This window comes from Corylus avellana, chromosome 1, assembly GCF_965113065.1.
Source record: "Corylus avellana chromosome 1, dhCorAvel1.hap1.2, whole genome shotgun sequence".
Lineage (NCBI taxonomy): Eukaryota > Viridiplantae > Streptophyta > Magnoliopsida > Fagales > Betulaceae > Corylus > Corylus avellana.
The window spans coordinates 9,323,231-9,338,371 of NC_142490.1; the positions used below are offsets into that span (position 1 = coordinate 9,323,231).

The window sequence follows — 15,141 nt, forward strand, 5'->3', positions numbered from 1 at the left end:
AAGGGTATTTAACCCTAGAAACGTCTATAGAAAAAGACAATATTTGTTACATAAATATTCTAGTGAGATTCTATCTTTCCAACAACATTAAACATGGAAATCTATAAGGAATCAACGACAGAAAACACTAAAAAGGAAGCATGGCATAATGTAAAGGGGACTCTAGGTCTTCCAAAAACCCATGGCTCTTCTCACGAGCGGGCAACTTTAACTGGTCACCAATCACACAACAAAGTAGAAAGCGTGTAGGCATTTGTTGTCTAAATGAACTTGTGAATGGGCAACTTATTCTAAATTTCTATGTAAATGAATCAATCATATGTAATGTTGACATATAAAATTCACCTAAATCTTTCAAATTTAATAACATATAGTTTCACATTCTAAACATATAATAATAATAATTAAGTAAATTCGTTAACATATAGTTATTATATATTTTTTTTTGAAAGGAACATATACGCTCCACTAATTTTTTTTGGGGGGACTCCCCTAATGATTTAAACATCATTTAAGTACACTCTAGGCATTGTTACAAAGTTTGCATTTAATCTCCTTTAATGCCTAACATTTATCTAAGAGACCTGTTATTCATTAATCTCTTATATATATATATTTTGAGTTTGTATCTGTGTTTTTCAAATTCACTTCTATAAATTCAATGATAACTATTTTTAAAAATAAAGATGAAAATAAATGAAAAATAAAAAAAAATAACATTTCTCCTGTATTAATGGTCTAAATATTTATAAGAGTAACCTTTTGTAGAAATATATATATATTAATCTTCTCTCTCTCTCTCTCTCTTTCTCTCTCTCCGTATAGAAATAAATATCTCTCCAAACGCACTAACGATACTCTCTCCCCTCTCTCTCTCTAATCGCAAGAACCCCGAGCGCAGAGAGACTCAGACTCACATCTCCTCCGATCCCTCTTCGTCTTGGTTTATGAGGTTCTCTCTCTCTCTCACACACACACACACACACTAATTGTTGATCTCTCTCTTTGTCTAACTTTGCTATTTGATTTGTTTCAATGTTTCTTGGTTTCTTCACAGATCTGTTTCTCTATGTATAGAATTCGAACTCTAGGAGCTCTGTTCTGGCCCAAAGTTTTCATCTTTTCTTGTTGATCTAATAAATCGAGCGCTTTCTTTATGTATATAGTTCTTCATATTTTGGTTTATGATGTTCTTGGTGGGTTTGGTTGCTTTGGGTTCTTTTTGAATTGTTCGATCTTATAGGTTTTGTAGTTGAATTATTCGATCCTATAAGTTTTTGTCTTTGTGTGGAATAGAATTTTTTTTTTTTTTTCAAAAAAGGAAAAAAAGCAAGTAATTTTTTCTAAAAAATATATATATATATATTTTGGGGGTTTTCTTGATTTCTCCTCTTCTGATCCATCTTTTAATAAAGAAAACAACTTTGGGAGTGAATTACTGTTGAAAATGGAGGCTTTTATTAATGGGAATATTGTTTTTCAGAATTTGCAGGAGTGGGGGTTTTTATCATTTCGATATTTGGTTTCCTGGGGAATATTTTTTCTTTCGTTCTTATCTTAATTCTTTTGAACTGAGCTTGTTTGCCGTAGCTGAAAAATCCTCTCTTTGCTACATCTGTTATGGCCAATTATTTGCTACAAAAAGCGATTATTATTATTATTTTTTATCTTAAGAGTATGGCTGAAAATCACTGATGGACTCTTTTGATTTCATTCCTGCAGCTCGAAGGAGAAGCCCACTCTTGGGTAAGACGAATCATTTGTTTTACATTTCGTATTATCTGATTATCTTTGTGATTTTGGAACTTATATCAATCTAATTAATGAAATATAGTAATTTTGTGTTTTCCTTTTGGTAATTGGTGATGAAAATAATGAGAAGAAAGGAAAATGACATTCCAATTCCTAATTGTATGGTGTATTGGTTTCCAAAAAGAAAAGAATAGGACTGAAGAATACCTCAGCTAGCCAAGTTGTATTGGGCTCAATAACGTGGAGATCTTGGTTTATTTGGTCCTACATGATGAATTTGTTGTCCATTTTTTACATTTCCATTCTGGTTTTTGGTAGATTTTCTCGATGATTCAAAAGAGCATTTGTTGTATGATTCATTGTTGCAGATCTACTTTGAGTTCATCACATGCATACTTTGATGATTCATTGCCTTTGTTATTTTCTTAGAGGGTTCTGCCTATTCTATGTTTTTTTGGGGGGTGTTTCTTTTACTTATAAAAGGGATTAAAATTAGCGTCTTTTATTCGTAGATATGAAAATGTACTTTAGGAGGGCATTGAGTTTAGTGCTTCTCCTTGTGTTCTTTGGTTCTATAAATGGTTAGAGTGGTGGATAGGATACATATACCATTGTGAAAGCACCATCGTTGTACTCTCACAAAGATTACTTGTAGCTTTCTCCACTGCTGGCACCAGTCATCCAATAGTGCTCAATACATCTGATATTTAAAAAAGTGCCCTGATCAGAAATTGGGTGAAATGTAATGGTTTTTTTGCTTTGCAAAAAGTTTGAAAATTAGTGGTTACATAGCTTAGGGATTATATACTTACAATATGTATGGATTGGTGGACATATTATTTTTTTTGGCCATTCCTGCCTTTATAACATCAATCATAATCATAATTATGATTATTATAGTTACTAGTACTACTACTACTACTACTATTACTACTATTCCTATAGAGTTTTCAGTCTCAAACTTGTTCTTATATGTTTTTTTTGATCCATATGTCCAGTGGTACGCGGATTAAGACCCGCAAACGGAATATTGCAGCGCCTCTGGACCCTGCAGCGTTTTCGGATGCAGTGGTCCAGATTTATCTGGATAATGCTGGTGATTTGGTAATTGTTATCTATGGAATTATAATCTTATCAACTATGTATGTGCATGTGTATTGTGTTTCTTTCTATTCTTGCTGTACCTAACCATAACTGCTACGTACAGGAACTTATCGCTAAGAGTATTGAATCTTCAGACCTCAACTTCTCAAGATACGGTGACACCTTTTTTGAGGCAAGCTTCTTGACCCTCCACCATTTTTTTATTTTTTATTTTTTTAACTTCTGTTATAGGAAAAAACCAATCCTTTATCAGTTTCCGGGATCTTTATTATGATTTATAAAAGATTGGTGATCCTAGACTTTGACTCTAGGCAAAACTAGATTTAGGAAATGACATCCATAGAATACATTTGTAGGTGGTTTATGGCATGATGATTCAATGATAGTGAATGATTAATCTAATGATTAAATTTACATGTGGATTTTGGAAGGCAGTCTTGACAAAAGAAATTTGAACCTAGTTCAATGAAATCTTTGCAAGTGTGGAGGGCATCAGGTGCTTATTGTTAAAATTTCAGGACTCATTTTATTGTACTATTCTTGCTTTACTGGTCAGGATACTGAAATCTTGTTTGGATGTTTGTTTACTTTGTCCAACACTATTCATTATTTATCCCTGATTCTAGTAATTTCATTCAGGATGGAATAAAATTACTTTGTCTCTGTTGATAGCATGTTTAAAATTTACTTTATAACTCTTAATCTTGGTCCGTATATCCATTACAGAGTACTTGTTTCCATGATCGGGGCAAAAGTATACTGCATTTGGTGTTCTCTTACATATATTTGTTGTGCCTTTTAAAGTTATTTCTAGTTTTTGGTAACTTGTCTTACTTGAATACTTCTCACTTTTGAACAGTTAAGTTGCAGAATAATCTAATTTGTCAGATAACTGCAGGTTGCTTTCACAGGGGGCCGTACACAACCTGGAACTACAAAACCTGATGAGGGGGAGCGCCACCCTTACTCTATAATAGACTGCGAGCCTAAACGTGAAGCCATCTTACCATCTGTAATCTACATACAGAAAATTCTACGGCGGAGGCCGTTTCTCATAAAAAATCTTGAAAATGTCATGCGAAGATTCCTGCAGTCCTTGGAGCTTTTTGAGGAAAATGAGAGGAAGAAGCTGGCAATTTTCACAGCACTTGCTTTCTCTCAGAAGTTATCAGGTCTTCCACCGGAGACTGTGTTCCAGCCTCTGCTCAAGGATAATCTTGTGGCCAAAGGAATAGTCCTTTCATTCATAACTGACTTCTTTAAGGAGTATCTGATCGATAATAGCCTTGATGATTTGATTTCTATCCTAAAGCGGGGTAAAGTGGAGGACAATCTTCTGGACTTTTTCCCATCTGCAAAGCGATCTCCTGAGAGTTTCTCAGAGCATTTCACGTGAGTTTACTGTTAGTTTAAGGAAATGTTATTATGGATTTTTTTTAAGACACTCTTTCTCCTAATTACATCCATTTTATTTTTGTTTGTGTGAGCCTTTTCGGCATGAGGAGCTGTATTTTCTTAATGCTTATGTGATGTAGGAAAAATGTTTTAGTTGCTAGAAGGAATATTTTTTTTGTTCAATCTTTTCGTATATCTTTTAGTTCTTTTTCTTCTTCTTCTTTTTCTTTGTTTTTCCCTTTTTAATTTGAACACTTATTGTCTCCTTAATACATAATTTGAAACTAATGTGGGTGCCATATTATTTTGCCAATTTGTCAGCAAGGAAGGATTGGTAGCCTTGGTTGAATACAATGAGAAAAAAATATTTGAGGTGAAACTTAGGGAAATGAAATCTACTTTAACAACCCAGTTAACAGAGGAGGCTGACATATCTGAAGTCACAGAGACTGTGAAGCAGCGTGTTAAAGATGCTAAATTGCCAGACTTTGAGGTTGTTAGGATTTTGTGGGATGTCATAATGGATGCTGTTCAGTGGTCTGGTAAGAACCAGCAACAAAATGCTAATGCAGCTCTACGCCAGGTATATTTAGACTTTGCCCATATCACTGCATGAGTAAAACTCGCATGTTGAATGTTTTATGCATCACTGCTACATAACATTACATCTTTCTACTAGCATGGGTAAGCTATACTGCTCACTGTTTGTTAATGTTTCACCTGTTGCTTACAATTTTAATATGTACTGCATTTTTCAGCCAGCATATTGTTTCCTTTTGCTTTCATTTGGCTTGATAATTTTAGGTGGTGTTGAGGGGCACAATTTGGGATGTTAGTCGTGTGTGCATAGGGGTGTTGAACACATCTAATCTCAGATCTGGGATAAGATTGGAGCATGCACTAGTTGTCCAGGTGCCCCAGTAGGTAGCAATGTCACAGTTCAATCGAACCTGACTCTACTGTATGGTATAAATAAGTTTAGAGTGTGTTTGGTTGGGAGGATGCCAGAGGGTGGAAGGAAATGGAAGGTGTTGGGGGAACATAGTCCTTAATTTACTGTACTTTAGAGCATTCTTAGTAGCCTCACCAAATTTTATTCACCAAAATAACTAAAAGTACATTTTTCTCTATTTTAACTACCCACTTTTTTAAAGCACTCCCACTTTTTTATATTATTTTTTATTCATTTGGTGAGTGAATAGTACTCACTATCTTTAGTGAGTACTGTTCATTCACCATTTTATTTTGGTTAAAATGGTGAGTCTGAAAAGTGAAGATTTAAACCACTTTTGCTAAATTGCCTCACCAAAATAACCAAAAAATGGTTTTGGTGAGGCTGCAAAGAGTGCAGGGAATCACCGCTTCATGAGAAGCTAGTAGAATACCTCAAGTGTGGCACGCAAGCCTGTGCTAAGGGTCAATGGTTTTTTAAGCCTTAGTTCACTTAATCACTGAACAGTGTAGAACGTAACGAAAAAAAAAAAAGGTGTTTGCATCATATGGCTATAGCTCATCTGATCAAGTTGACTTTTGCACATATTATGTGCAGCTTGTGTTACCTGTAGATATTTGCTTCTTTGGCTTATAAAAAGATATAAGGGGGTATTAGGGGCCCCTATGTAGTAAATGTCTCGTCTTCAGTTGGATGGTGGCAATTAGCAAAAAAAATGTTCGCAAAGTTCCTTAAGGAACATATTTATGACTATAGAGGAATTGACTCATTTTTTCTTCTTTACTCTTTACTCTTGGACGGCCGCTTGGCTAGCTCCATTAGTGATTAGATTTTCTAATTTTCTCTTTCATTTCTCTCTCTCTTAGGCGCTTTCTGTTTATACTTCCTGTGTATGTGGGTTGCGCCCCTCTGCGCTTTTATTTTCAAATTTTGCTCTGCCCCTTTAGATTTGGCAACATTGAGTTATTTACTTTAGTGCCCAAAAGATTCTTCTGAGGGTTGAGTGTGAGCCTTGTATGATCCCAAAATATGGGTTGTGTGTGACTTGCTTTACTCATCTGGTTGACATTGGCTGCTCTACTCACTACACGTTATTAGTGAAGGCAAGAAAAAAGCCTTGCTTTATATGTAAGTGTTTGGACACATGCTACCATTCTAATGTTTTAGTATGCCTTCTTAATATGATTTTTGGACTATTTTTGAAAGCTGGATGTCTTGTCTATAACTTCATTGACTATTGGATACCAAACAATTGTTTTCATTTACTTTGGTGAGCTGGTTAGTTGAATAGATTCTTTCTGAGATGGTTAAAATGTGATCACTGAATTAAAGATATGGTAGCATAGGCGTGTGATTGTGATTATTAGCGCTATGGGAGTATCCCACTTTAGAGTGTTGTATGATTGTGATTATTACTGCTATGGGAGTATCACAATTTCTTGTTCTGATATATCAATGCACAACTTTGATAACAGAGAAAAAAAAAATATAAGAATATGAAGGACACAAGGATATTCATTAATGCAGTAGGCCAACGAGTGAAGATAGTGAGAAGGAAATGTGTCAGATCCTCTATTGCAATCATATGGACTTGGATAGTAACTGGGAAAAATAAATCTGTGTTGCTGACCAAGTAATTATGGTTTATGTTGCATTTGTTTTGACATAAAGTGGTTTCTAAAGGGAAATACTTTTGGTAAAAGATATTTCTGGAGATGATCACTAAGTTTGCATTATTGGGTTGAGATTCTAGATATAATATCATTTCTGTTGTTTGTTTGGTACAAAAAATATTTCTCCCCTGCAACTGGAAACCTCTTAAAATTGCTGGACATCATTAAATACTGCCACTAACAAATAAAAAAAAACCTACAAAAACCCACAATGGGGCAGGGTGAGGGGGGCGGTTGGGTTCCTTGTGGTGGTGGGAGTCACCATTGGGTTCCTCATGCAGTGACAAATTTATTTTTGAGACGGAAATTTTTTTCTGTTGATCATTATTTTCCATCCGCACCAGATACTAGAAAATAGGGTAAATGTTTTACACTGAAACAAAAGTAACCTTGAGGCTTTTTGAGTTTGGTCAAGAACTGAAAGTCTCAAGTCTATTGTTCTGAGAACAGATCTTGAAGTGTTTCTATCCAGTGGATAACTTTTTTACAATTTGTTTCAGGTTTTTTTTTTTAGATTGCCCTTTGCAAGGGATGGAAGGGTCACTTAGGTTTTCTTTCCTGACACAGAGTGTGAGTGTGTCTAGAGGGAAGTTATCTTGTGTAACATGTAGGAATGGGTTATGGGCATGGGTCGGTACGAATGTTGTATATTCTGTGACATACACCTGGTACGCGAGATAATCTTGCCCCTAAGACAGAGAGTTCTGGGCTGTATTGGTTTTTGGGCCAAGTATGAGAAATCATTGTAATCATCATCATTTCTGAAATTGCTCGCTGTCTGCCCACAGATGTGGGCTTAAGGCTGGTCCACATAATCATTGTTTGTATTCTTCATTACTTTGTACCATTTAAATCCTGTCACTGCAATGTTATTGATGAGTTTGGAAACTTTTGGCTTCTGGATCATGCTAGACCTCACCTACCAAAAGGAGAAAGAAAAGGATCAGGCCAAACCTCTTTATTGAAGCGGATTCTGCAATTCGTATCATAGCATTTAAATGCATTGTTTTTGGGAAATTTTGGTACTCTGCTTATGTCATATTCCACTAGTTGCATCTCCAGTAAAACTGGTTTGTATGGATATTGCATAAGCTTGGTGAATGTATTTTTTAAAGAAATTCTATCAGAATTCTTGTATATGCATGAAAACTACAGATTTGGCAGTTCCTCATCTGATTCTATGAAAATGATACAGGTGAAAGCATGGGCAAAATTGTTGAATTCTTTCTGCACCAATGGGAAACTTGAGCTGGAACTCATGTACAAAGTTCAGATGCAATGTTATGAGGATGCCAAGCTGATGAAGCTGTTCCCTGAGATTGTGAGGTCTCTCTATGACCAGGATGTGCTTGCAGAAGACACCATTCTTCACTGGTTCCGCAAAGGAGCAAACCCCAAGGGCAGGTATGTAATTCGCTGGATCCTTGATGTGTGTATAGTCTGACACCTTCTGCACTCAATATGGGTTACCCCCTTAGTTTAGTTTGAATCCTGTACCATTTTTAAATTGTAAATATTTATGCGTTGTAAAATGCAACAGGCAAACCTTTGTGAAGGCCCTGGAGCCCTTTGTGAATTGGCTGGAGGAGGCCGAAGAAGAGGACTAGGTGCAGCTGATCAAGTTGCAAATGTCAGCAGCTTCCATCCTATTATCAAATTTCTATCCATTCTCTGAGATATGGACTAAATAAATTTTCAAAATCATGTTTCTTGTTTTTTTTTTTTTTTTTGGATTCTATTTTACTTTGGTGTGCTGGTTGATGATTCGAAAAACCATTGAGGATTTAGTTACTTGTAATAATGAAGGCCACTTTCTACTCTCTTTCTCTCTACCTGAGTTCAGTTGTACTACATAGATTCATTACCCTATTAGCCACACATCTGTGGCTAATAGGGTACTCCGGATGGGATTGCAGACAGTCTCTTTAGTTTGCTCTAGAGTTTTGTAGTGAGATCGTCCTTAAAAGTTGCTGTGGCCTAATTTTATGAGTTTTTGATGATAATCTATCATCAAATGTAACCCTCTTGTCCTTTCAAAATAATCTATCATAAATGTAATGGTAATTTTAAGAGCTAGACAAAGGAGACACGGGTCTTTTAGTATTACTTGTTTTTTATTGCTTGAATTCATTCATTTTACACGGGAGCATGAAGCATGATATTCAATTACTCGAGAGGGAGACTTGATAGAATTGATCTTCAATACCTTCCGCAACCTGATGGTGTAGGAAAAACGAAAATAAGCCCAAAAGAGCATTGAGATCACATACCCTACCCCAAGGCCCCTATAGTGATGGAGGCTAGGGTTTCCACCCTTGTAGCTGGCTATGTTTAGTAATCCTAATGGGAATTGTATTCCCACTGCTACTACTAGTCCTACATTGCTCAAGTAAATGAGAGTGAAAACAAGTCTTATGACAAGAGATGTGATACATCTTCAAAATAAAAAGGGGATTGATTAAATCCTCCTCTTGAGAGCCCACTCTTTACTCATATTCAAAGAAGGCCAAGATCCCCTTGGTGGCTAAAACCTTGCAGGTGTGTCTTTAGTTTTTCTTGCTACTAATTTTTCATGATCTTTCCATAATTTTTAGGGTTAATAACTTTTTTGGTACCTCGGTTTTAACGTTTTTATTTTTTTCCCCTAAGTTTTAAAACATGACAAATCTAGTAACTCACATATGAGAAAAGACGAATTCATTACCTACGTTTGTTTCTATCATTCCCAATTAACGGAAGTCCAAGTCATCTTCGATGATATCGTGACAAGTGTCCTAAATTTTTTTTTAAAAAAAATGAAACCTAAAAAAATGTGAAAATTCTATGGGGTGGCTGGCCCCTAGAATTTTTAGGTTTAATTTTTTTTAAGCCTTGATCATGGGGGTGGCTTCAACATTGATCTTAATCAAATTCTTCAGCAGCTCCTCATCCACTTCGTGGAAATACCTGGCATACGGGTACGACATCCCAACATTGTTGATCACAACCCCAACATCCAACCCTTCAATGGCTTCATTAACTCTACGAACACACTCGAAAAGATCGCCAGCAAAGTCCACAACAACGGTCTTGATCTGGGTCTTACCATACTTGGCTTGAATCAAATCCGAAACATCTTTGAGCTTGTCTGGATTCCGACCCACCAAGATCAGATTATTCCCTTTACGAGCCAATTGAAAAGTGAAACCCTTGCCAATACCGTTAGTGGGTTCGGTAACGAGTGCCCAGAACTTGTACTTCTTGAGATTCTTAGCGGGTATGAGAAAATTGATGAAGACCCATTTGAAGAAGGCAATAGCAAACTTAAGAGCCAAGAGAGAACCCCAAGTGAAAAGAACGAGAACCCAGAACGGCTGACTTTGAGCAGAGTTGCATGTTGGAAGAGAGCGTGCTTTTACTTTGGATCTGAGAGGGAATAGTGGAATGAAATGGGTTTTATTGGGAGAGATTAATCACCGTAACTCACAAGAGATTCATGCCCGTTTGGGAGTGGGATTTATTGTTTTTAAAAATTGCATTTTTAAAATTGCTATTTTTTAAAATTGCATAGGGTATTTTTTTTTTTTTTATCAATTAAGTGTTTGGATAACATTATAATATAATTGTGGTTTCATGGCCAAATAGGTAAATATTGCGCCAAAGGGCAAGGCTTAGGTGCGGTAGTTCAAAACTACCGCACCATGCAGTAGTCCAAGTTTGGGCAATAAACAAATAGTTTTTTTAAAGAAAAAGAAAAAGAAAAAGAAAAATATTTAAAAACTAAAAGTATTAAAAAAATAGAAGAGAAAAAAAAAAAAAAAAAAAATGAAAGGGGTGGAGCCACCCCTTGGCCAAAATGAAAAATATTTTTAATTATTAGTTTTTTATACTTTTTAATTCTTAAATAATTGTTTGTTATATTTTAAAAAAAACCTATTTTTTCCCAGCCCAAAACTGCACCGTTTGGTTCAGTTTTGAATTTTTCCTTCTCAAAACTGCACCAAACGGTGCAGTTTTGGACTACTGCATGGTGCGGTAGTTTTGAACTACCGCACCTAAGCCTTGCCCTGCGCCAAATATTGTTTTAAGCGAAATTGTCATTTTGGTTTAAATTCGCACTTTTTCAAATAAGTACCCCCTAGTTAGCTTATAGAAATCGTGAATTTTTTTCACGATTTTAAAATTTGCGTTTTTAAAATTGAGATCTCAAACACTCCAAAATTGCGATTTGGTTTAAAAACACAGCGCACTTCCAAACGGACCCTCAGTGGATTCGAGATTGCTACAATTGTTTGCATATGGCCTCTGGGAGGGTGGCCAAGGCCAAAATGGGGTGGTCGGCCACCCCATAGAATTTTCACTTTTTATTTTTATTTTTTTAGGTTTAATTATTTTTAATTTTTAGGACACGTGTCACGATTTAAATGTAGATGACATGGACTTCCGTTAATTGGGACTGACAAAAATTAACGGATGTAGTGATTTCGTCTTTTTCTATATATAAAGTACTAGATTTGTCATGTTTTAAAACCTAGAAAAAAAAAAAAAAAAAAAAGTTAAAACTGAGGTACCAAAAAAATTTTTAACCCTAATTTTTATGAAGTTTCGATCCTTAGGGATATGTATTATGTTGTGCTTATTTGATGCACATGATCCCAATAAATGATATCATAACAGGATTTATAAAAAATATGGGAAGATGGAAGTTTATGAAACTTCATGCTTGTTGAATTTTCCTTCTTCTTGCGATTTGATTCCAACAAGCCTAAATTTTTAACTTGTTCTTTAACATGTTAAGATCATTACTGAAAAGTTTCAAGTCGTTTGGAAAGGTCAGCAACTTACATCTACAAAAGAAAAACAATCGCATGATGTGAGATACGTATGTGACAAAACAACAAAAAAACTCATTCTTCTTTTGTTTTACAAAACTACCTATTTTACAAAGGTTTTCTTTTTTTGTCCTATTCTCTCTCTCTTGAAACCGTAAGGAGCAAAGGATTTTTGTTTTTTCATTAGCACCTCTCACTTCTATTTTATTTGGTGAATTCATACAAAGGGTTGTTCATTAATTTGGCCTTCGTATTTGGGAGTGCATCCTTAACGAAAGTGCGAAAGTAGACACTATAGTTTAATCTTAGGAAGTTGCATGTCAAGGGATCTGATTGCACTGAATTATATACTCTAAGAGGCAGGAATCAACCTTTAAGGACAACGTTCTTGTATGATTCTATAGCATTGTGAGATTTTTCCTTACTCTAATTTTGTTCTATTGCATTCTATTTATTTTATTATTAATTTCGGATTAATATGGTTTAGTATCAACAATAATATTTTGCACCATCAAATTTACTTTCAACAATCTTAAATGTTGATTCGTTAATGTTGGACAAATATTTTGATTATAACCATAACAATAGTATTTAAACTTAAGAAAATTTAAATACTATCAGATTCTGCGGCATGCAATTCACATACGAGAAATAAGAAATCAATTCTTGGGTGGAAAGATAAAGACTTTGTTGTGAAAAATATCTGACAATTAATTTGTTTATCAAAAGAAAAAATTAATTTCACGTGTAGGTATTGGAAACGAAAATATTTTGATTGAAATAGTTTTTGATTATTTGAACTCAAATTTGTGTTAATTTAATTTGTGTGTCAAATAACTTTTTTCTTGTCAGGTCACGAATCTTGCAATAAAAAAGTTAAGCATTTTATGAATTTTTAGAAATTAACACTTTATGTTGTGCTGTGATGAGCTTGTTAGAAAATATTCATGTCGATTAATAATAACTACAAGTGAAAAGGTGGTTAATAAATTTTACTAACCGCATCCGCTAACCAGCAAGTAAACATATAACCGCCCGCTATAACCGCTTTTTTAAAAGTTAGGCATTTTGGGCCAATTTTCAGTTTTAGGTTTTTTGGGCTCACTCTGTTTTTTTTTTTTTTTTTTTTTTTTTCCGCATTTTCAGTGCCTTTTTGGCATCAAGATGTGCACTCTAACAAGCATATAGATTACTATATACCACATTGAGCCGAATTGCTCCAAAAGGAGCTCATATAAAAAATCTAAAATATTTGACCTCAAATTTATAATTTGTACTTAAAAAGAAGAAGTTAAGAATCCAAGTTAAACGAATAGAAGAAAAAAAAAAAGAATGCAAGTTATACAACATTTACCAATATTTTAACAAGGACTTAAACACAACATACAAATAAAATTTTCACAATCCTTGTGGGTTAACTTCTTCACAACATATGATACAAATAAAATTTTCACAATCCTTGTACACAACATACTCTCATTTGGTCATCTAACAAAATTCTATGGAGATCACTACATGAAAGCTTATAAACTTAACATAATAATATTAAGGCACAAGCATGTACAAATGTGAAATGTGTTTGATATAATTGTATTGTAATTAAAATATTATGACAATTCAAAAATGATAACCTTCATTGCTAACAAACCTCTAGGCAAAAGATGAATCAACCCTTGAATTTGAAGGTTGATGCCCATCTACAATAGAACAAGTTAAATGAATAAATAACTAAAATAAATTAATAAATAATGAAGAAAAAAGAAGTGAATTTGCAAATAACTAATTTATAAACATTTATCTAGATGATCAAAGCTTGCCAAAAACTCCTCTAACTCTTCATCACTTATGCGGTCATTTATCCAGTTTTGTGTGTAAATCAAGGCTTTAACAGTAAATAGAGACAATGAACTCCTAAAGGAATCCAATATACGTCCACCAGTGCTAAAGGCAGGCTCAATGGCAATAGTAGAAATATGGATGGCCAATACATCACAACCTATCCTTGCAAGAATAGAATATTTAGGTGCATTAACCTTCTACCAAGCTAAAATATCAAAATATTTTGTTGTTGCTTCACACCCATCCAATAAATATCGATCTAACTCTATAGTGATCCAAATAATTAACTAAGCTTAGGTAGCTTAGTTAGAAGGTTAATTTGGATTTTGGGTTACTATGAACAGCTAGAGGGGTTTTTTGGGATTTAGACTTTTGGAACGGACGTACACTAGGGTTGTCGGACATACGCTCTTATTTGTAGTAGAAGACGTACGTATGGGGACCACCAGATGTACGTTGACAATAGTACGCCGAACTCTGCCAATAGTACATGGACGTATGTTGGGGACCACACGGACGTACGTTACTTTTGGAATACCCCTTGGGTAATACCTGGACATACACTACAGCCTTTGGACCGCTGTGTAAACAGTATCGGACGTACTTATGGGGACCACCAGATGCACGCTGACAATAGTACGTCGAACTCTGCCAATAGTACATGGACGTATGTTGGGGACCACACGGACGTATGTTACTTTTGGAATACCCTTGGGTAATACCTGGACGTACGCTATAGCCTTTGGATCGCTGTGTAAACAGTATCGGACGTACGCCACAATAGTACCCGGACGTCTGCTACTTTTCAGAATAGTTGGTAGCGTCATCCGCTATAAATACCCCCTACACTCAACGTTTCACAAGCCCATTTACGCCCCAGGCTCTAAGAAAACCCTCTTGTGAGTTTTGTGAGTTCTTGGAGAAGGAGAGGTGATTCTTTGAAGTTTCACTTCAATGAGGTAAACTTTTAAGCTTAGTTTATTCCTAAGTCGTTATGTTGTTTAAGTGTTTTCATAGTTGGCTTAGTTGGTAGTTTGTAGCTTCTAGTTATGTTGTTGCCATTAATCTTTGTTTAAACATGGGTTAGCGTTTAATTCTTGTTGAGCTTATTTCCTTTTGCATGGAGGTATTGTTTTAAGATAGCCTCGAAATCCTTTTAGTAGCTTTAGAACCAGTTTGAGAGGATAGGAGAACGGTTGAACCAAATGAGGTTCTACCTTCTGGACAAACGTACGACCACGAGACCGGACGTACAAGCCTTTTGGATGGACGTACGGCCACGAACCCGGACATACGGTCAGAAGTGTTCTAGGGAACGCCACTTTGGCTAGTCGTTCGATAGCCTCTGTTTTCATGTTATAGGTTCGTTCTAGTTGGATTTAGAACTAATAATAGTTCTTTTCTCAGTATTTGAGGTTATGGAGTCTCAAGGAAATTTTATGGAGGAGCCTTACAACCTAAGTGAGTACAAACTCACATAGATGCTTGTTATTACTTTTCCCTCATTGCACGTCTATTATATATATATATCAAACATGCATATTTTGCAACTCTCATAAAATACATTTTAGAATTACTGTGAACTTTCTTTTGCGAAAACGTATGTTGATTAACA

At 35.2% G+C, this 15,141-nt stretch overlaps 1 protein-coding gene and 1 pseudogene across 1 annotated transcript; one reads left to right on the plus strand and one right to left on the minus strand.

Moving 5' to 3' along the window:
- The first annotated feature begins 815 nt into the window (after positions 1-815).
- LOC132168939 (uncharacterized) lies at positions 816-8,696 on the plus strand. The gene is made up of 8 exons (XM_059580038.2): positions 816-952; positions 1,723-1,746; positions 2,751-2,856; positions 2,960-3,028; positions 3,755-4,248; positions 4,573-4,834; positions 8,072-8,280; positions 8,417-8,696. Exons 1-8 carry the CDS (start codon positions 948-950, stop codon positions 8,481-8,483), a joined length of 1,236 nt encoding a protein of 411 aa, XP_059436021.1. The 5' UTR covers positions 816-947; the 3' UTR covers positions 8,484-8,696.
- Positions 8,697-9,740: 1,044 nt separating this feature from the next.
- LOC132169036 (very-long-chain 3-oxoacyl-CoA reductase 1 pseudogene) lies at positions 9,741-10,353 on the minus strand (annotated as a pseudogene).
- Positions 10,354-15,141: the final 4,788 nt, after the last annotated feature.

What these genes read in the sequence shown, in the direction of transcription:
- LOC132168939 (XM_059580038.2), top strand. An exon ending in AAGGAGAAGCCCACTCTTGG is followed by an intron (nt 1,747 to 2,750) that starts GTAAGACGAATC and finishes CCATATGTCCAG; the next exon opens with TGGTACGCGGATTAAGACCC. An exon ending in AGTTTCTCAGAGCATTTCAC is followed by an intron (nt 4,249 to 4,572) that starts GTGAGTTTACTG and finishes CCAATTTGTCAG; the next exon opens with CAAGGAAGGATTGGTAGCCT.